Below are 25,619 nucleotides of genomic sequence, written 5' to 3' on the forward strand. Positions count from 1 at the left end.
AGGGACCGCTGCAGGGAATATATAACAGTCCTGGAGAGCCAGGTGTATATACCAGAGACCGCTGCAGGGGATATATAACAGTCCTGGAGTGCCAGGTGTATATACCAGGGACCGCTGCAGAGGACATATAACAGTCCTGGAGAGCCAGGTGTATATACCAGGGACCGCTGCAGAGGATATATAACAGTCCTGGAGAGCCAGGTGTATATACCAGGGACGGCTGCAGAGGATATATAACAGTCCTGGAGAGCCAGGTGTATATACCAGAGACCGCTGCAGAGGATATATAACAGTCCTGGAGAGCCAGGTGTATATACCAGGGACGGCTGCAGAGGATATATAACAGTCCTGGAGTGCCAGGTGTATATACCAGGGACCGCTGCAGGGAATATATAACAGTCCTGGAGAGCCAGGTGTATATACCAGGGACCGCTGCAGAGGATATATAACAGTCCTGGAGAGCCAGGTGTATATACCAGGGACGGCTGCAGGGGATATATAACAGTCCTGGAGAGCCAGGTGTATATACCAGGGACCGCTGCAGGGAATATATAACAGTCCTGGAGAGCCAGGTGTATATACCAGAGACCGCTGCAGGGGATATATAACAGTCCTGGAGTGCCAGGTGTATATACCAGGGACCGCTGCAGAGGACATATAACAGTCCTGGAGAGCCAGGTGTATATACCAGGGACCGCTGCAGAGGATATATAACAGTCCTGGAGAGCCAGGTGTATATACCAGGGACGGCTGCAGAGGATATATAACAGTCCTGGAGAGCCAGGTGTATATACCAGGGACCGCTGCAGGGAATATATAACAGTCCTGGAGAGCCAGGTGTATATACCAGGGACCGTTGCAGGGAATATATAACAGTCCTGGAGAGCCAGGTGTATATACCAGGGACCGTTGCAGGGAATATATAACAGTCCTGGAGAGCCAGGGGTATATACCAGAGACCGCTGCAGAGGATATATAACAGTCATGGAGAGCCAGGTCTATATACCAGGGACCGCTGCAGAGGATATATAACAGTCCTGGAGAGCCAGGTGTATATACCAGGGACCGCTGCAGAGGATATATAACAGTCCTGGAGAGCCAGGTGTATATACCAGGGACCGTTGCAGGGAATATATAACAGTCCTGGAGAGCCAGGTGTATATACCAGGGACCACTGCAGGGAATATATAACAGTCCTGGAGAGCCAGGTGTATATACCAGGGACCGCTGCAGAGGATATATAACAGTCCTGGAGAGCCAGGTGTATATACCAGGGACAGCTGCAGGGAATAAATAACAGTCCTGGAGAGCCAGGTGTATATACCAGGGACCACTGCAGGGAATATATAACAGTCCTGGAGAGCCAGGTGTATATACCAGGGACCACTTCAGGGAATATATAACAGTCCTGGAGAGCCAGGTGTATATACCAGGGACCGCTGCAGAGAATATATAACAGTCCTGGAGAGCCAGGTGTATATACCAGGGACCGCTGCAGAGGATATATAACAGTCCTGGAGAGCCAGGTGTATATACCAGGGACCGCTGCAGGGGATATATAACAGTCCTGGAGAGCAAGGTGTATATACCAGGGACCGCTGCAGAGGATATATAACAGTCCTGGAGAACCAGGTGTATATACCAGGGACCGCTGCAGAGAACATATAACAGTCCTGGAGAGCCAGGTGTATATACCAGGGACCGCTGCAAAGGACATATAACAGTCCTGGAGAGCCAGGTCTATATACCAGGGACCGCTGCAGGGAATATATAACAGTCCTGGAGAGCCAGGTGTATATACCAGGGACCGCTGCAGGGAATATATAACAGTCCTGGAGAGCCAGGTGTATATACCAGGGACCACTGCAGAGAATATAACAGTCCTGGAGAGCCAGATGTATATACCAGGGACCGCTGCAGGGAATAAATAACAGTCCTGGAGAGCCAGGTGTATATACCAGGGACCGCTGCAGAGGATATATAACAGTCTTGGAGAGCCAGGTGTATATACCAGGGACCGCTGCAGAGGATATATAACAGTCCTGGAGAGCCAGGTGTATATACCAGGGACTGCTGCAGGGGATATATAACAGTCCTGGAGAGCCAGGTGTATATACCAGAGACCGCTGCAGGGGATATATAACAGTCCTGGAGAGCCAGGTGTATATACCAGAGACCGCTGCAGAGGACATATAACAGTCCTGGAGAGCCAGGTGTATATACCAGGGACCGCTGCAGAGGATATATAACAGTCCTGGAGAGCCAGGTGTATATACCAGGGACCGCTGCAGAGGATATATAACAGTCCTGGAGAGCCAGGTGTATATACCAGGGACCGCTGCAGGGAATATATAACAGTCCTGGAGAGCCAGGTGTATATACCAGGGACCGCTGCAGGGAATATATAACAGTCTTGGAGAGCCAGGTGTATATACCAGGGACCACTGCAGAGGATATATAACAATCCTGGAGAGCCAGGTGTATATACCAGGGACCGCTGCAGGGAATATAACAGTCCTGGAGAGCCAGGTGTATATACCAGGGACCGCTGCAGAGGATATATAACAGTCCTGGAGAGCCAGGTGTATATACCAGGGACCACTGCAGAGGATATATAACAGTCCTGGAGAGCCAGGTGTATATACCAGGGACCGCTGCAGGGATATATAACAGTCCTGGAGAGCCAGGTGTATATACCAGGGACCGCTGCAGGGAATATATAACAGTCCTGGAGAGCCAGGTGTATATACCAGGCACCGCTGCAGGGGATATATAACAGTCCTGGAGAGCCAGGTGTATATACCAGTAACCACTGCAGAGAATATAACAGTCCTGGAGAGCCAGATGTATATACCAGGGACCGCTGCAGGGAATAAATAACAGTCCTGGAGAGCCAGGTGTATATACCAGGGACCGCTGCAGGGAATATATAACAGTCCTGGAGAGCCAGGTGTATATACCAGGGACCGCTGCAGAGGATATATAACAGTCCTGGAGAGCCAGGTGTATATACCAGGGACCGCTGCAGGGATATATAACAGTCCTGGAGAGCCAGGTGTATATACCAGGGACCGCTGCAGGGAATATATAACAGTCCTGGAGAGCCAGGTGTATATACCAGGCACCGCTGCAGGGGATATATAACAGTCCTGGAGAGCCAGGTGTATATACCAGTAACCACTGCAGAGAATATAACAGTCCTGGAGAGCCAGATGTATATACCAGGGACCGCTGCAGGGAATATATAACAGTCCTGGAGTGCCAGGTGTATATACCAGGGACCGCTGCAGGGAATAAATAACAGTCCTGGAGAGCCAGGTGTATATACCAGGGACCGCTGCAGGGAATATATAACAGTCCTGGAGAGCCAGGTGTATATACCAGGGACCGCTGCAGAGGATATATAACAGACCTGGAGAGTCAGGTGTATATACCAGGGACCGCTGCAGAGGATATATAACAGTCCTGGAGAGCCAGGTGTATATACCAGGGACCACTGCAGAGAATATAACAGTCCTGGAGAGCCAGATGTATATACCAGGGACCGCTGCAGGGAATAAATAACAGTCCTGGAGAGCCAGGTGTATATACCAGGGACCGCTGCAGGGAATATATAACAGTCCTGGAGAGCCAGGTGTATATACCAGGGACCGCTGCAGAGGATATATAACAGACCTGGAGAGCCAGGTGTATATACCAGGGACCGCTGCAGAGGATATATAACAGTCCTGGAGAGCCAGGTGTATATACCAGGGACCGCTGCAGGGAATATATAACAGTCCTGGAGAGCCAGGTGTATATACCAGGGACCGCTGCAGAGGATATATAACAGTCCTGGAGAGCCAGGTGTATATACCAGGGACCGCTGCAGAGGATATATAACAGTCCTGGAGTGCCAGGTGTATATACCAGGGACCGCTGCAGAGGATATATAACAGTCCTGGAGAGCCAGGTGTATATACCAGGGACCGCTGCAGAGGATATATAACAGTCCTGGAGAGCCAGGTGTATATACCAGGGACCGCTGCAGAGGATATATAACAGTCCTGGAGAGCCAGGTGTATATACCAGGGACCGCTGCAGAGGACATATAACAGTCCTGGAGAGCCAGGTGTATATACCAGGGACCGCTGCAGGGGATATATAACAGTCCTGGAGAGCCAGGTGTATATACCAGGGACCACTGCAGAGAATATAACAGTCCTGGAGAGCCAGGTGTATATACCAGGGACCGCTGCAGGGAATATATAACAGTCCTGGAGAGCCAGGTGTATATACCAGGGACCGCTGCAGAGGATATATAACAGTCCTGGAGAGCCAGGTGTATATACCAGGGACTGCTGCAGGGAATATATAACAGTCCTGGAGAGCCAGGTGTATATACCAGGGACCGCTGCAGAGGATATATAACAGTCCTGGAGAGCCAGGTGTATATACCAGGGACCGCTGCAGAGGACATATAACAGTCCTGGAGAGCCAGGTGTATATACCAGGGACCGCTGCAGGGGATATATAACAGTCCTGGAGAGCCAGGTGTATATACCAGGGACCACTGCAGAGAATATAACAGTCCTGGAGAGCCAGGTGTATATACCAGGGACCGCTGCAGGGAATATATAACAGTCCTGGAGAGCCAGGTGTATATACCAGGGACCGCTGCAGAGGATATATAACAGTCCTGGAGAGCCAGGTGTATATACCAGGGACCGCTGCAGAGGATATATAACAGACCTGGAGAGCCAGGTGTATATACCAGGGACCGCTGCAGAGGATATATAACAGTCCTGAAGAGCCAGGTGTATATACCAGGGACCGCTGCAGGGAATATATAACAGTCCTGGAGAGCCAGGTGTATATACCAGGGACCGCTGCAGAGGATATATAACAGTCCTGGAGAGCCAGGTGTATATACCAGGGACTGCTGAAGGGAATATATAACAGTCCTGGAGAGCCAGGTGTATATACCAGGGACTGCTGAAGGGAATATAAAAGACCCAGAACCTCATAGATCAGAACTTGAGAGCTCTTGATGGACCCCCAGATATTAGGGACCGCAGTCCTGATGATTATGACGGACGGGCTGTACATTATAATGTATATTACAGCTCTATAAGCGCGGGGATCAACCGGGGAGAGCGCGGCCCGGGGGAGGGGGAGGAACGGGGAGGAAGCAGCTCGAAGCCGGGCGGAGCCTCCTGCACAGGGGAAGTTAAGAAGTTTCCTACAAGTTCCGGCAACTGGTCAGTACAAACACCCGACACTACACCCGACACTGCACCCGACACTACACCCGACACATGCTGCACCCGACACATGCTACACCCGACACTGCACCCGACACATGCTACACCCGACACTGCACCCGACACTGCACCCGACACTACACCCGACACTACACCCGACACTACACCCGGCACTGCACCCGACACATGCTACACCCGACACATGCTACACCCGACACTACACCCGGCACTGCACCCGACACATGCTACACCCGACACTACACCCGGCACTGCACCCGACACATGCTACACCCGACACATGCTACACCCGACACTGCACCCGACACATGCTACACCCGACACATGCTACACCCGACACATGCTACACCCGACACTGCACCCGACACATGCTAAACCCGACACATGCTGCACCTGACACTGCACCCGACACATGCTAAACCCGACACATGCTGCACCCGACACTGCACCCGACACATGCTACACCCGACACTGCACCCGACACATGCTAAACCCGACACTGCACCCGACACATGCTACACCCGACACTGCACCCGTCACTGCACCCGACACATGCTAAACCCGACACATGCTGCACCCGACACTGCACCCGACACATGCTACACCCGACACTGCACCCGACACATGCTAAACCTGACACTGCACCCGACACATGCTGCACCCGACACTGCACCCGACACATGCTACACCCGACACTGCACCCGACACATGCTACACCCGACACTGCACCCGACACATGCTACACCCGATACTACACCCGATACTACACCCGACACATGCTACACCCGACACTACACCCGACACTGCACCCGACACATGCTACACCCGACACATGCTACACCCGACACTGCACCCGACACTGCACTTGACACTACACCCGACTCTGCACCCGACACATGCTACACCCGACAAATACTACACCCGTCACATACTTCACCCGACACATACTACAACCGACACATACTACACCCTGTATACTACACCCGACACATACTACACCCGACACATACTACACCCGACACGTACTACACCCGTCACATACTTCACCCGACACATACTACACCCGACACATACTACACCCTGTATACTACACCCGACACATACTACACCCGTCACATACTTCACCCGACACATACTACACCCGACACATACTTCACCCGACACATACTACACCCGACACATACTGCACCCAACACATACTACACCCGTCACATACTTCACCCGACACATACTACGCATGACACATACTACATCCGACACATACTACACCCTGTATACTACACCCGACACATACTACACCCGACACATACTACACCCGACACATACTACACCCGACACATACTACACCCGACACATACTACACCCGTCACATACTTCACCCGACACATACTACACCCGACACATACTACACCCGTCACATACTACACCCGACACATACTACACCCTGTATACTACACCCGACACATACTACACCCGTCACATACTTCACCCGACACATGCTACACCCAACACATACTACACCCGACACATACTACACCCTGTATACTACACCCGACACATACTACACCTGACACATACTACACCCGACTCATACTACACCCTGTATACTACACCCGACACATACTACACCCGACACATACAACACCCGTCACATACTACACCCGACACATACTACACCCGACACATACTACACCCGTCACATACTTCACCCAACACATGCTACATCCGACCCTGCACCCGACACTGAACCCGATACTGCACCCAATGCTACACCCGACCCTGCACCCGACACATGCTATGCCCGACACATGCTACACCCGACACATGCTACACCCGACCCTGCTCCCGACACTGCACCCGACACCGCACCCGACACCGACACATGCTACACCCGACACATGCTCCACCCGACACATACTACACCCGACACTTACTACACTCTATATACTACACCCGACACATACTACACCCTGTATACTACACCCGACACATACTACACCCGACACATACTACACCCGACACATACTACACCCTGTATACTACACCCGACACATACTACACCCGACACATACTACACCCGACACATACTACACCCGACACATACTACACCCGACACATACTACACCCGACACATACTACACCCGACACATACTACACCCGAATCATACTACACCCGACACATACTTCACCCGACACATACTACACCCGACACATACTACACCCGACACCTTCTACACCCGACACCTTCTACACCCGACACCTACTACACCCGACACCTACTACACCCGACACATACTACACCCGACACATACTACATCCTGTATACTCCACCCGACACATACTACACTCTGTATAGTACATCTGACAAATACTACACCCTGTATACTACACCCTGTATACTACACAGACACATACTACACCTGACACATACTACACCTGACACATACTAGACCCTGTATACTACACCCAACAAATACTACACCCGACACATACTGCTCTCTGTATACTGCACCCTGTATACTACACCCGACACATACTAGACCCTGTATACTACACCCGACAAATAATACACCGACACATACTACACTCTGTATACTGCACCCTGTATACTACACCTGACACATACTAGACCCTGTATACTACACCCGACAAATAATACACCGACACATACTACACTCTGTATACTGCACCCTGTATACTACACCCGACACATACTAGACCCTGTATACTAGACCGAACAAATACTACACCCGACACATACTACACCTGACACATACTACACCCTGTATACTATACCCGACACATACTACACCCGGCACATACTACACCCGACACATACTACACCGACACATACTACACTCTATATACTACACTCTATATACTACACACGACACATAATACACCCTGTATACTACACCAGACACATAATACACCTTGTATACTACACCCGACACATACTAAACCCGACACATACTACACCCGACACTTACTATATCCTGTATAATATACCCTGTATACTACACCCAACAAATACTACACCCGACACATACTACACCCGACACATACTACACCCGACACATACTGCACTCTATATGCTACGCCCGGCATACTACATCCGACATATACTACACCCTGTATACTGCACCCGACACATACTACACCTGACACATGCTACCCCCCGACACAAACTACACTATGTATACTACACCCGACACATACTACATCCTGTATACTTCACCCGACACATGCTACACCCGACACATGCTACACCCGACACATGCTACACCCGACACATACTACACCCGACACATACTACAGCCCATACATACTACACCCGACAGATACTACACCCGACACATACTACATCCTGTATACTCAACCCGACACATACTACACTCTGTATACTACACCCGACACATACTACACCCGACACATACTACACCCGACACATACTACACCCGACACATACTACACCCGACACATACTACACCCGACACATACTACACCCGACACATACTACAGCCGATACATACTACACCCGACAGATACTACACCCGACAGATACTACATCCTGTATACTCAACCCGACACATACTACACCCTGTATACTACACCCTGTATACTACGCCCAACACATACTACACCTGACACATACTACAACCGACACATTCTACTCTGTATATTACACCCTGTATACTACACCCAACAAATACTACACCCGACACTTACTACACTCTGTATACTGCGCCCTGTATACTACACCTGACACATACTAGACCCTGTATACTACACCCAACAAATACTACACCCGACACATACTACACTTTCTAAACTACACTCTGCATACTACATCCGACACATACTACACCCTACACATACTATTCCCTGTATAATACACCCTGTATACTACACCCGACAAATACTACACCCGACACTTACTACACTCTGTATACTGCACCCTGTATACTACACCCGATACATACTAGACCTTGTATACTACACCCGACACATACTAGACCTTGTATACTACACCCGATACATACTAGACCTTGTATACTTCACCCGATACATACTAGACCTTGTATACTACACCCGACACATACTACACCCGACACATACTACACATGACACATACTACACCCTGTATACTACACCCGACACATACTAGACCTTGTATACTACACCCGATACATACTAGACCTTGTATACTTCACCCGATACATACTAGACCTTGTATACTACACCCGACACATACTACACATGACACATACTACACATGACACATACTACACATGACACATACTACACCCTGTATACTACACCCGACACATGCTACACCCGATACAAACTACACCCTGTATACTACACCTGACAGATACTACCTGACACATACTACACCCGACACATACTACACCCGACACATACTGCACCCGACACATACTACAGCCGATACATACTACACCCGACACATACTACACATGACACATACTACACCCGACACATACTACACATGACACATACTACACATGACACATACTACACCCGACATATACTACACCCTGTATACTACACCCGACACATGCTACACCCGATACAAACTACACCCTGTATACTACACCTGACAGATACTACCTGACACATACTACACCCGACACATACTACACCCGACACATACTACACCCGACACATACTGCACCCGACACATACTACAGCCGATACATACTACACCCGACACATACTACACATGACACATACTGCACCCGACACATACTACACATGACACATACTACCCGACACATACTACACATGACACATACTACACCCGACATTTACTACACCCGATATATACTACACATGACACATACTACACCCGACACATACTACACCCGACACATACTACACATGAGACATACTACACCCGACACATACTACACATGACACATACTACACCCGACATATACTACACCCTGTATACTACACCCGACACATGCTACACCCGATACAAACTACACTCTGTATACTACACCTGACTGATACTACCCGACACATACTACACCCGACACATACTACACCCGACACATACTACACCCGACACATACTACGCATGACACATACTACCCGACACATACTACACCCGACACATACTACACATGACACATACTACACCCGATACATACTACACCCGACATTTACTACACCCGACATATACTACACCCGACATATACTACACCCGACACATACTACACCCGACACATACTCCACCCGACACATACTACACCCGACACATACTACACTCTGTATACTACACCTGACACATACTACACCGACACATTCTACTCTGTATATTACACCCTGTATACCACACCCGACACATACTGCGCCCTGTATACTACATTTGACACATACTATACCCCGTATACTACACCCTCTTATTCTGCACCCGACACATACTGCACTCTGTATACTACACCCGACACCTACTATTCCCTGTATAATACACCCTGTATACTACACCCGACACATACTACACCCGACACATACTACACCCTGTATACTACACCCGACACATACTACACCCGACACATACTACACCCGACACATACTACACCCGACACATACTACACCCGACACATACTACACCCGACACATACTACACTCTGTATACTGCCCCCTGTATACTACACCCGACACATACTAGACCCTGTATACTACACCCTGCATACTACATCTGACACATACTAGACCCTGTATACTACACCTGACACATACTAAACTCGACATATACTCCACCCGACTCATACTACACCCGACACATACTACACCTGACACATACTAAACTCAACATATACTCCACCCGACACATACTACACCCGACACATACTGCTCTCTGTATACTACACCTGGCATATTACATCCGACACATACTACACCCTGTATACTACACATGACACATACTACACCCGACATATACTACACCCTGTATACTACACTTGACACATACTACACCTGACAAATATTACACCCTGTATACTACAGCCGACACATACTACACACGACACATACTACACCCGACACATACTACACCCTGTATACTACACCCGACACATACTACACCCGACACATACTACACCCGACTCATACTACACCCGACACATACTACACCTGACACATACTCCACACTGTAATATATACACTGCACCCAAATATTATATACACTGTACTCCTGTATACTACACCTGGACTATATATACCACACCCCAATATTGTATACACTGTACCCTGTATACTACACCCTATATTACATTTGTGCACATTTTACCCCCCCCCCCCCTTGGTACTGTGTGTATATACAGGAGTACAGTGTATATAGTCCAGGTGTAGTATAGAGGAACACATTGTATATAATATTGGGGTGCAGTGTATATAGCCCGGCTGTGGTATACAGAATACAGTGTATATACACAGTCGCCCTGTACTGGAAGTGGCGGTGTAATTGTCTTATATACAGTTGGGGTCCACCCGACAGATACTACATCCTGTATACTCAACCCGACACATACTACACCCTGTATACTACACCCTGTATACTACGCCCAACACATACTACACCTGACACATACTACAACCGACACATTCTACTCTGTATATTACACCCTGTATACTACACCCAACAAATACTACACCCGACACATACTACACTCTGTATAATATACCCTGTATACTACACCCGACACATACTAGACCCTGTATACTACACCCAACAAATACTACACCCGACACATACTACACTTTCTAAACTACACTCTGCATACTACATCCGACACATACTACACCCGACACATACTATTCCCTGTATAATACACCCTGTATACTACACCCGACAAATACTACACCCGACACTTACTACACTCTGTATACTGCACCCTGTATACTACACCCGATACATACTAGACCTTGTATACTACACCCGACACATACTAGACCTTGTATACTACACCCGATACATACTAGACCTTGTATACTTCACCCGATACATACTAGACCTTGTATACTACACCCGACACATACTACACCCGACACATACTACACATGACACATACTACACATGACACATACTACACATGACACATACTACACCTGACACATACTACACCTGACACATACTACACCCTGTATACTACACCCGACACATGCTACACCCGATACAAACTACACCCTGTATACTACACCTGACAGATACTACCTGACACATACTACACCCGACACATACTACACCCGACACATACTGCACCCGACACATACTACAGCCGATACATACTACACCCGACACATACTACACATGACACATACTACACCCGACACATACTACACATGACACATACTACACATGACACATACTACACCCGACATATACTACACCCTGTATACTACACCCGACACATGCTACACCCGATACAAACTACACCCTGTATACTACACCTGACAGATACTACCTGACACATACTACACCCGACACATACTACACCCGACACATACTACACCCGACACATACTGCACCCGACACATACTACAGCCGATACATACTACACCCGACACATACTACACATGACACATACTGCACCCGACACATACTACACATGACACATACTACCCGACACATACTACACATGACACATACTACACCCGACATTTACTACACCCGACATATACTACACATGACACATACTACACCCGACACATACTACACCCGACACATACTACACATGAGACATACTACACCCGACACATACTACACATGACACATACTACACCCGACATATACTACACCCGACACATACTACACCCGATACAAACTACACCCGACACATACTACGCATGACACATACTACACCCGACACATACTACACCCGACACATACTACACATGACACATACTACACCCGACATATACTACACCCTGTATACTACACCCGACACATGCTACACCCGATACACACTACACTCTGTATACTACACCTGACTGATACTACCCGACACATACTACACCCGACACATACTACACCCGACACATACTACACCCGACACATACTACACCCGACACATACTACGCATGACACATACTACCCGACACATACTACACCCGACACATACTACACATGACACATACTACACCCGATACATACTACACCCGACATTTACTACACCCGACATATACTACACCCGACATATACTACACCCGACACGTACTACACCCGACACATACTACACTCTGTATACTACACCTGACACATACTACACCGACACATTCTACTCTGTATATTACACCCTGTATACCACACCCGACACATACTGCGCCCTGTATACTACATTTGACACATACTATACCCCGTATACTACACAATCTTATTCTGCACCCGACACATACTGCACTCTGTATACTACACCCGACACCTACTATTCCCTGTATAATACACCCTGTATACTACACCCGACACATACTACACCCGACACATACTACACCCTGTATACTACACCCGACACATACTACACCCGACACATACTACACCCGACACATACTACACCCGACACATACTACACCCGACACATACTACACCCGACACATACTACACTCTGTATACTGCCCCCTGTATACTACACCCGACACATACTAGACCCTGTATACTACACCCTGCATACTACATCTGACACATACTAGACCCTGTATACTACACCCGACACATGCTACACCCGATACAAACTACACCCTGTATACTACACCTGACAGATACTACCTGACACATACTACACCCGACACATACTACACCCGACACATACTACACCCGACACATACTGCACCCGACACATACTACAGCCGATACATACTACACCCGACACATACTACACATGACACATACTGCACCTGACACATACTACACATGACACATACTACACCCGACACATACTACACATGACACATACTACACCCGACACATACTACACCCGACACATACTACACCCGACACATACTACACATGACACATACTGCACCTGACACATACTACACATGACACATACTACACCCGACACATACTACACATGACACATACTACACCCGACACATACTACACCCGACACATACTACACCCGACACATACTACACATGACACATACTACACCCGACATATACTACACCCTGTATACTACACCCGACACATGCTACACCCGATACACACTACACTCTGTATACTACACCTGACTGATACTACCCAACACATACTACACCCGACACATACTACACCCGACACATACTACACCCGACACATACTACACCCGACACATACTACGCATGACACATACTACCCGACACATACTACACCCGACACATACTACACCCGACACATACTACACCCGACATATACTACACCCGACATTTACTACACCCGACATATACTACACCCGACATATACTACACCCGACACATACTCCACCCGACACATACTACACCCGACACATACTACACTCTGTATACTACACCCGACACATACTCCACCCGACACATACTACACCCGACACATACTACACTCTGTATACTACACCCGACACATTCTACACCCGACACATACTACACCCGACACATACTACACTCTGTATACTGCCCCCTGTATACTACACCCGACACATACTAGACCCTGTATACTACACCCTGCATACTACATCTGACACATACTAGACCCTGTATACTACACCTGACACATACTAAACTCGACATATACTCCACCCGACACATACTACACCCGACACATACTGCTCTCTGTATACTACACCTGGCATATTACATCCGACACATACTACACCCTGTATACTACACATGACACATACTACACCCGACATATACTACACCCTGTATACTACACTTGACACATACTACACCTGACAAATATTACACCCTGTATACTACAGCCGACACATACTACACACGACACATACTACACCCGACACATACTACACCCTGTATACTACACCCGACACATACTACACCTGACACATACTCCACACTGTAATATATACACTGCACCCAAATATTATATACACTGTACTCCTGTATACTACACCTGGACTATATATACCACACCCCAATATTGTATACACTGTACCCTGTATACTACACCCTATATTACATTTGTGCACATTTTACCCCCCCCCCCCTTGGTACTGTGTGTATATACAGGAGTACAGTGTATATAGTCCAGGTGTAGTATAGAGGAACACATTGTATATAATATTGGGGTGCAGTGTATATAGCCCGGCTGTGGTATACAGAATACAGTGTATATACACAGTCGCCCTGTACTGGAAGTGGCGGTGTAATTGTCTTATATACAGTTGGGGTCCACCCGACAGATACTACATCCTGTATACTCAACCCGACACATACTACACCCTGTATACTACACCCTGTATACTACGCCCAACACATACTACACCTGACACATACTACAACCGACACATTCTACTCTGTATATTACACCCTGTATACTACACCCAACAAATACTACACCCGACACATACTACACTCTGTATAATATACCCTGTATACTACACCCGACACATACTAGACCCTGTATACTACACCCAACAAATACTACACCCGACACATACTACACTTTCTAAACTACACTCTGCATACTACATCCGACACATACTACACCCGACACATACGGCTCTCTGTATACTACACCTGGCATATTACATCCGACACATACTACACCCTGTATACTACACATGACACATACTACACCCTGTATACTACACATGACATATACTACACCCTGTATACTACACTTGACACATACTACACCCGACACATACTACACCTGACAAATATTACACCCTGTATACTACAGCCGACACATACTACACACGACACATACTACACCCGACACATACTACACCCTGTATACTACACCCGACACATACTACACCCGACACATACTACACCCGACACATACTACACCCGACACATACTACACCCGACACATACTCCACACTGTAATATATACACTGCACCCAAATATTATATACACTGTACTCCTGTATACTACACCTGGACTATATATACCACACCCCAATATTGTATACACTGTACCCTGTATACTAGACCCTATATTACATTTGTGCACATTTTACCCCCCCCCCCTTGGTACTGTGTGTATATACAGGAGTACAGTGTATATAGTCCAGGTGTAGTATAGAGGAACATGTACTGGAAGTGGCGGTGTAATTGTCTTATATACAGTTGGGGTCCTGTGTCCCGCGTGGCTTTTCTGTAATAATTCCACATATAAAACTGCATCCAAACCACAAGAGAGGCTGGAATTCTGCGTGGTGACGTCCCATTAGTTAGGGCTGCACATATTGGGGAGAGTAGTAGCTGCAGGTAGTGGTAATAATGGAAGGCCGGGCGTAGAATAACATAATCTGTAACAGATATTGTGTCCTGTAGTCTGGTCTCCATATAATCAAGACTGCTCAGTGAGAGGACCCCTGCTCTATCCTGCTTATCTTCATCCTGCTTATCTTCATCCTGCTCTATCCTGCTTATCTTCATCCTGCTCTATCCTGCTTATCTTCATCCTGCTCTATACCGCTCACCGCTTATCTTCATCCTGCTCTATACCGCTTATCTTCATCCTGCTCTATACCGGTCACCGCTTATCTTTATCCTGCTCTATACCGCTCACCGCTTATCTTCATCCTGCTCTATACCGGTCACCGCTTATCTTCATCCTGCTCTATACCGGTCACCTCTTATATTCATCCTGCTCTATACCGCTCACCGCTTATCTTCATCCTGCTCTATACCGGTCACCGCTTATCTTCATCCTGCTCTATACCGGTCACCTCTTATATTCATCCTGCTCTATACCGGTCACCGCTTATCTTCATCCTGTCCCAATACCGGTCACCGCTTATCTTTATCCTGCTCTATACTGGTCACTGCTTAACTTTATCCTGCTCTATACCAGTCACCGCTTATCTTTATCCTGCTCTATACCAGTCACTGCTTCTCATCCTGCTCTATACCAGTGACCGCTTATCTTCATCCTGCATTATACCGGTCACCTCTTATCTTCATCCTGCTCTATACCGGTCACCGCTTATCTTCACACTGCTCTCTCCCGGTTGCCGCTGCTCTTCACGCTGATCGTTTCTTCTTCTTCCAGACCAGTGAATTGATGATATTTCTGCTCTTTGTCAGGTGTGACTTCTCTTCTCCGCCCGGACGTCAGATAGTGGAGCGACTCCTCGTCTTCAGCACTCGTCAGGTTACTGGTATTTTCTGGTCGCTCTTGTCCCGGCGCCGTCTCAGGGGGTTCAGTGTCTCCAGTTTCGGGAGCCCATCCCCCTCAGACATTAATGACTCCTCCCCCTGGGCAGGTAACCGCTCTGTGGTCACTATGAGTCAGAGCAGCGGTCCGAGCCCCCGGCTGGTGGACTCTCCTCTTCTATTGCAGAGCTCGGAGCTCCTCTGTAGTTTGGGAAACGCTCCGCCTGAACGGATGCCACTTCCAGACTCTCTTACCCCTTCACCAAAGAGTCTTCCACCTTCTCCCATCCCCCACACTGCCGGTCCTTTGTCTGACGGAGACTGGGAAAGTCGTGAGGAGCTGCGACAACGAGAACTAGAAGAAGCCCGGGCGCGAGCGGCTCAGATGGAGAAGACCATGCGCTGGTGGTCCGACTGCACAGCCAACTGGAGAGAGAAGTGGAGTAAAGTCCGAGCCGAGCGCAACAAGGCCAGAGAGGACGGGGGGCAGCTCCGCAACCGACTGGAGGTCCTGAGCAAAGAACTGAGCGCCCTGAAGAGGGAACGGCAGGAAGTCGGCACCGAGGTGGAGCAACTCCGCAGAGAGGTGGAGAGACACAAAGAGCAACTGACCGCCGAGGAGCCGGTGCGGGACGTGGACACCGACAAACCCCTCAGGATCAAGGTTAGCAGCCAGGGATATGTCAGGGGGTCTCACATCTCCTGTGGTTGCTACTAAAGCTGCAGCCGCTCTCTTTCTGTGCAGCGTTACTGCCGTGTGATTGCGGTTTTTTCCTGGTGATCGGCAGATGTTACTTTTACAGGAATGTCACTGTTCCCGGGCACAGAGGCCACCACGGATTTCTTATTTGCAGCTTGTGCAGCAACCACAGTAGATTTAACCATCTGCGCAGGAGATGAGGTAAATGGGACTCGTGCAGGCGTCTCCCCCTCCCGCGCCAAACTGCTTATTCTCACGGCCAACTTCTGATTTCAGGAGCTGGACGTCGAGAAGAACCTGCGACCAGAGGGCGGTGAACAGCACAACGGCAGCCCGTCCCGCAGCCCGAGACCCCGGCACTGGGAGGACCCCACTGACGAGGCACCGAAGATTACTGCCCTGAAACTGCGACTAGACGAGAGCCAGAAGACTCTTCTACAGGAGAGAGAGTGAGCTACAAGCTGTATATATCGGGTGTATATATGGGGTGTATATATGGGCTGTATATATGGGATGTGTATATGGGGTGTATATATGGGCTGTATATATGGGGTGTATATATGGGCTGTATATATGGGGTGTATATATGGGATGTATATATGGGATGTGTATATGGGGTGTATATATGGGATGTGTATATGGGCTGTATATATGGGATGTGTATATGGGATGTGTATATGGGGTGTATATATGGGCTGTATATATGGGCTGTATATATGGGATGTGTATATGGGGTGTATATATGGGCTGTATATATGGGCTGTATATATGGGGTGTATATATGGGCTGTATATATGGGATGTGTATATGGGGTGTATATATGGGATGTATATATGGGCTGTATATATGGGGTGTATATATGGGCTGTATATATGGGATGTATATATGGGGTGTATATATGGGATGTGTATATGGGGTGTATATATGGGATGTGTATATGGGCTGTATATATGGGATGTGTATATGGGATGTGTATATGGGGTGTATAAATGGGCTGTATATATGGGCTGTATATATGGGGTGTATAAATGGGCTGTATATATGGGATGTATATATCGGGTGTATATATGGGGTGTATAAATGGGCTGTATATATGGGGTGTATATATGGGATGTATATATGGGGTGTATATATGGGATGTATATATGGGATGTGTATATGGGGTGTATATATGGGCTGTATATATGGGGTGTATAAATGGGCTGTATATATGGGATGTATATATCGGGTGTATATATGGGGTGTATAAATGGGCTGTATATATGGGATGTATATATGGGGTGTATATATGGGATGTATATATGGGGTGTATATATGGGATGTATATATGGGCTGTATATATGGGATGTATATATGGGGTGTATATATGGGCTGTATATATGGGGTGTATATATGGGATGTATATATGAGGTGTATAAATGGGCTGTATATATGGGGTGTATATATGGGGTGTATATATGGGCTGTATATATGGGGTGTATATATGGGCTGTATATATGGGGTGTATATATGGGGTGTATATATGGGCTGTATATATGGGGTGTATAAATGGGCTGTATATATGGGGTGTATATATGGGGTGTATAAATGGGCTGTATAAATGGGCTGTATATATGGGGTGTATATATGGGGTGTATAAATGGGCTGTATATATGGGGTGTGTATATGGGGTGTATAAATGGGCTGTATATATGGGCTGTATACAGTGAAGGAAATAAGTATTTGATCCCTTGCTGATTTTGTACGTTTGCCCACTGTCAAAGACATGAACAGTCTAGAATTTTTAGGCTAGGTTAATTTTACCAGTGAGATAGATTATATATAAAAAAAAAAACAGAAAATCACATTGTCAAAATTATATCTATTTATTTGCATTGTGCACAGAGAAATAAGTATTTGATCCCTTTGGCAAACAAGACTTAATACTTGGTGGCAAAACCCTTGTTGGCAAGCACAGCAGTCAGACGTTTTTTGTAGTTGATTATGAGCTTTGCACACATGTTAGATGGAATTTTGGCCCACTCCTCTTTGCAGATCATCTGTAAATCATTAAGATTTCGAGGCTGTCGCTTGGCAACTCGGATCTTCAGCTCCCTCCATAAGTTTTCGATGGGATTAAGGTCTGGAGACTGGCTAGGCCACTCCATGACTTTAATGTGCTTCTTTTTGAGCGACTCCTTTGTTGCCTTGGCTGTATGTTTCGGGTCATTGTCTTGCTGGAAAACCCAGCCACGAGCCATTTTTAATGTCCTGGTGGAGGGAAGGAGGTTGTCACTCAGGATTTGACGGTACATGGCTCCATCCATTCTCCCATTGATGCGGTGAAGTAGTCCTGTGCCCTTAGCAGAGAAACACCCCCAAAACATAATGTTTCCACCTCCATGCTTGACAGTGGGGACGGTGTTCTTTGGGCCATAGGCAGCATTTCTCTTCCTCCAAACACGGCGAGTTGAGTTAATGCCAAAGAGCTAAATTTTAGTCTCATCTGACCACAGCACCTTCTCCCAATCACTCTCAGAATCATCCAGATGTTCATTTGCAGACGTCAGACGGGCCTGTACATGTGCCTTCTTGAGCAGGGGGACCTTGCGGGCACTGCAGGATTGTAATGTGTTACCAATGGTTTTCTTGGTGACTGTGGTCCCAGCTGCCTTGAGATCAGTAACAAGTTCCCCCCGTGTAGTTTTCGGCTGAGCTCTCACCTTCCTCAGGATCAAGGATACCCCACGAGGTGAGATTTTGCATGGAGCCCCAGATCGATGTGGATTGACAGTCATTTTGTATGTCTTCCATGTTCTTACTATTGCACCAACAGTTGTCTCCTTCTCACCCAGCGTCTTACTTATGGTTTTGTAGCCCATTCCAGCCTTGTGCAGGTCTATGATCTTGTCCCTGACATCCTTAGAAAGCTCTTTGGTCTTGCCCATGTTGTAGAGGTTAGAGTCAGACTGATCATTGAGTCTGTGGACAGGAGTCTTTTATACAGGTGACCATGTAAGAGCTGTCTATAATGCAGGCACCAAGGTGATTTGGAGCAGTAACTGGTCTGGAGGAGGCTGAACTCTTAATGGTTGGTCGGGGGTCACATACTTATTTCTCTGTGCACAATGCAAATAAATAGAGATCATTTTGACAATGTTATTTTTTTTATTTTTTTTTTATATAATCTATCTCTCACTGGTAAAATTAACCTAGCCTAAAAATTCTAGACTGTTCATGACTCTGACAGCGGGCAAACTTACAAAATCAGCAAGGGATCAAATACTTATTTCCTTCACTGTATATGGGGTGTATATATGGGCTGTATATATGGGCTGTATATATGGGCTGTATATATGGAGTGTATATATGGGCTGTATATACGGGCTGTATATATGGGCTGTATATATGGGCTGTATATATGGGGTGTATATATATGGGGTGTATATATGGGGTGTATATATGGGATGTATATATGGGGTGTATATATGGGCTGTATATATGAGGTGTATATATGAGGTGTATATATGGGGTGTATATATGGGGTGTATATATGAGGTGTATATATGAGGTGTATATATGGGGTGTATATATGGGCTGTATATATGGGCTGTATATATGGGCTGTATATATGGGCTGTATATATGGGGTGAATATATGGGCTGTATATATGGGCTGTATATATGGGCTGTATATATGGGCTGTATATATGGGGTGTATATATGGGGTGTATATATGGGATGTATATATGGGGTGTATATATTGGGGTGTATATATGGGGTGTATATATGGGGTGTATATATGGGATGTATATATGGGGTGTATATATGGGGTGTATATATGGGGTGTATATATGGGATGTATATATGGGGTGTATATATGGGGTGTATATATGGGGTGTATATATGGGGTGTATATATGGGGTGTATATATGGGATGTATATATGGATGTATATATGGGATGTATATATGGGGTGTATATATGGGGTGTATGTATGGGATGTATATATGGGGTGTATATGGGGTGTATATATGGGGTGTATATATGGGGTGTATATATGGGGTGTATATATGGGGTGTATATATGGGATGTATATATGGGGTGTATATATGGGATGTATATATGGGGTGTATATATGGGCTGTATATATGGGGTGTATATATGGGGTGTATACGGGGTCTGTCTGGGCTGTGTGCAAGGAGGTATATTCAGTGTAGGTGAGATGTGTGTGTATATATATAGGCTGTATAGGTCCTGGATGAGACTAACCCCACACATATGTATTCCCTCCCCGTATACCCTCCCTATGCCTATCGGTCAGCTCCTATTTTCCTACCAGACTGGTCCCTGCGTTTGCTCGGTCTTGTGTCCCCATTGACCTTGTGCCACTCAGGCACGCTGTTTCCCCAGAAGTTTTCCTGTTCACCATTTCAACCGCTTAATTGCGCCCCCTGCTCAGGACGGACATTGCCACGCGATGGAAAAAGGGTGGAGTTGAGCGGCTGAAATGGCGGGAACAGGAGAACTTGTCGGGAGACGGCGCCCCCGAGTGACACAAGGTCAATGACAAACAAGTTATTACACAGCGATAAAGAGGTGGGGGGGGGGCGATGAAGAGGTGGGGGGGGGGCGATGGAGAGGTGGGGGGCGATGAAGAGGTGGGGGGCAATGAAGAGGTGGGGGGGGCGATGGAGAGGTGGGGGGCGATGAAGAGGTGGGGGGCAATGAAGAGGTGGGGGGGCGATGGAGAGGTGGGGGCGATGAAGAGGTGGGGGGCAATGAAGAGGTGGGGGGCGATGAAGAGGTGGGGGGCGATGGAGAGGTGGGGGGCGATGAAGAGGTGGGGGGCAATGAAGAGGTGGGGGGCGATGAAGAGGTGGGGGGCATTGAAGAGGTGAGGGGCGATGAAGAGGTGGGGGGGGCGATGAAGAGGTGGGGGGGCGATGAAGAGGTGGGGGGGCGATGAAGAGGTGGGGGGGCGATGAAGAGGTGGGGGGGCGATGAAGAGGTGGGGGGGGCGATGAAGAGGTGGGGGGGCGATGAAGCGGTGGGGGGGGGCGATGAAGAGGTGGGGGGGCGATGAAGTGGTGGGGGGCGATGAAGAGGTGGGGGGCGATGAAGAGGTGGGGGGGGCGATGAGGTGGGGTCGATGAAGAGGTGGGGGCGATGAAGCGATGGGGGGGCGATGAAGAGGTGGGGGGGCGATGAAGAGGGGGGCGATGAAGAGGTGGGGGGGGCGATGAAGAGATGGGGGGGCGATGAGTTGGGGGGGGCGATGAAGAGATGGGGGGGCGATGAGTTGGGGGGGGCGATGAAGAGGTGGGGGGGGCGATGAAGAGGTGGGGCGATGAAGAGATGGGGGGGGCGATGAAGAGATGGGGGGGCGATGAGTTGGGGGGGCGATGAAGAGATGGGGGGGCGATGAAGAGGTGGGGGGGGCGATGAAGAGGTGGGGGGGCGATGAAGAGGTGGGGGGGCGATGAAGAGGTGGGGGGGGGGCGATGAAGAGGTGGGGGGGGCGATGAAGAGGTGGGGGGGCGATGAAGAGATGGGGGGCGATGAGTTGGGGGGGGCGATGAAGAGATGGGGGGGCGATGAGTTGGGGGGGGCGATGAAGAGGTGGGGGGGCGATGAAGAGGTGGGGGGGGCGATGAAGCGATGGGGGGCGATGAAGAGGTGGGGGGGGCGATGAAGCGATGGGGGGGCGATGAAAAGGTGGGGGGCGATGAAGAGGTGGGGGGGGGCGATGAAGAGGTCGGGGGCACATCGCTTTACAAACGCTGCGACCCGTCTGGTAGGAAAGTCGGCGCTGACGTTCTGGCTGCAGATCTCGGTGTCGCTCTTCGGGAAGCGCTGACGTTGTGGTGGGAAGGGGCTTCTTAACCCTCGGTGTTCCTGCTGTCATGTAGACCGGGGTGAGGTACACTGAGATACCGCTATGAGCGACTTCCTATTTTCCGCTCTGACAACTCTTCCTGTCCTTTGGTGACGTGAGCTGCCGCCGGGTGGGCCGCCCTCCCCTCGGACTCCTCCCAGTTCCGCGTGCCATTAATGGTCCTGGCCTTGGTCTCCGTTTTCTGTCCTTTTTTCCTGTAAAGTTTTGTTGTTTTGGTGTCCGGACCCTCGGGAGATATTTCCATGTTGTATGGTCTGGGTGTGGATCAGTAGGTGATGGTGCGGGACCACCCTATAGATGTCACTGCTGTCCCCTCCGCACACTGACCAGCTCCTTCTTCATGATCCCGCTCTATAGAGACAAGACGCTTCTACGTAAGACCATGGAGAAGATGGAGGCCGAGATCAGCCAGTGGAGGATGAAATGTGAGGAGCTCAGCAAGTCCAGGCAGGAGGCCGTCACTCAGGTACCAGCAAAAATATACAGCGCCGGGGAACAGGTCTACACTATATACATATAGGACTTGTGGGCGGAGTCATCTGTTATAGGGGTGGGGCTATATCAGTGTATAGTCAGAGCAGGAGGAATAGGACTTGTGGGCGGAGTCATCTGTTATAAGGGTGGGGCTATATCAGTGTATAGTCCGAGCATGAGGAATATGACTTGTGGGCGGAGTCATCTGTTATAAGGGTGGGGCTATATCAGTGTATAGTCAAAGCAGGAGGAATATGGCCTGGGGCGGAGTCATCTGTTATAGGGGTGGGGCTATATCAGTGTATAGTCAGAGCAGGAGGAGTATGACTTGTGGGCGGAGTCATCTGTTATAAGGGTGGGGCTATATCAGTGTATAGTCAAAGCAGGAGGAGTATGACTTGTGGGCGGAGTCATCTGTTATAGGGGTGGGGCTATATCAGTGTATAGTCAAAGCAGGAGGAGTATGACTTGTGGGCGGAGTCATCTGTTATAAGGGTGGGGCTATATCAGTGTATAGTCAAAGCAGGAGGAATATGACTTGTGGGCGGAGTCATCTGTTATAAGGGTGGGGCTATATCAGTGTATAGTCAAAGCAGGAGGAGTATGACTTGTGGGCGGAGTCATCTGTTATAGGGGTGGGGCTATATCAGTGTATAGTCAGAGCAGGAGGAGTATGACTTGTGGGCGGAGTCATCTGTTATAGGGGTGGGGCTGTATCAGTGTATAGTCAAAGCAGGAGGAGTATGACTTGTGGGCGGAGTCATCTGTTATAAGGGTGGGGCTATATCAGTGTATAGTCAAAGCAGAAGGAGTATGACTTGTGGGCGGAGTCATCTGTTATAGGGGTGGGGCTGTATCAGTGTATAGTCAAAGCAGGAGTATGACTTGTGGGCGGAGTCATCTGTTATAGGGGTGGGGCTATATCAGTGTATAGTCAGAGCAGGAGGAATATGGCCTGAGGGCGGAGTCATCTGTTATAGG

At 48.3% G+C, this 25,619-nt stretch overlaps 1 protein-coding gene across 1 annotated transcript; it reads left to right on the plus strand.

Annotated features, from left to right (window-relative positions):
- Positions 1-5,177: 5,177 nt before the first annotated feature.
- On the plus strand, positions 5,178-24,630 carry LOC142728079 (coiled-coil domain-containing protein 102A-like; the record flags this gene model as incomplete). Its single annotated transcript, XM_075849097.1, has 4 exons — positions 5,178-5,240; positions 17,520-18,252; positions 18,565-18,737; positions 24,522-24,630. Coding segments are annotated over exons 2-4 (816 nt in total), but the record flags the coding sequence as incomplete, so codon positions are not given.
- Positions 24,631-25,619: the final 989 nt, after the last annotated feature.

This window comes from Rhinoderma darwinii, unplaced genomic scaffold, assembly GCF_050947455.1.
Source record: "Rhinoderma darwinii isolate aRhiDar2 unplaced genomic scaffold, aRhiDar2.hap1 Scaffold_672, whole genome shotgun sequence".
Classification (NCBI taxonomy): domain Eukaryota; kingdom Metazoa; phylum Chordata; class Amphibia; order Anura; family Rhinodermatidae; genus Rhinoderma; species Rhinoderma darwinii.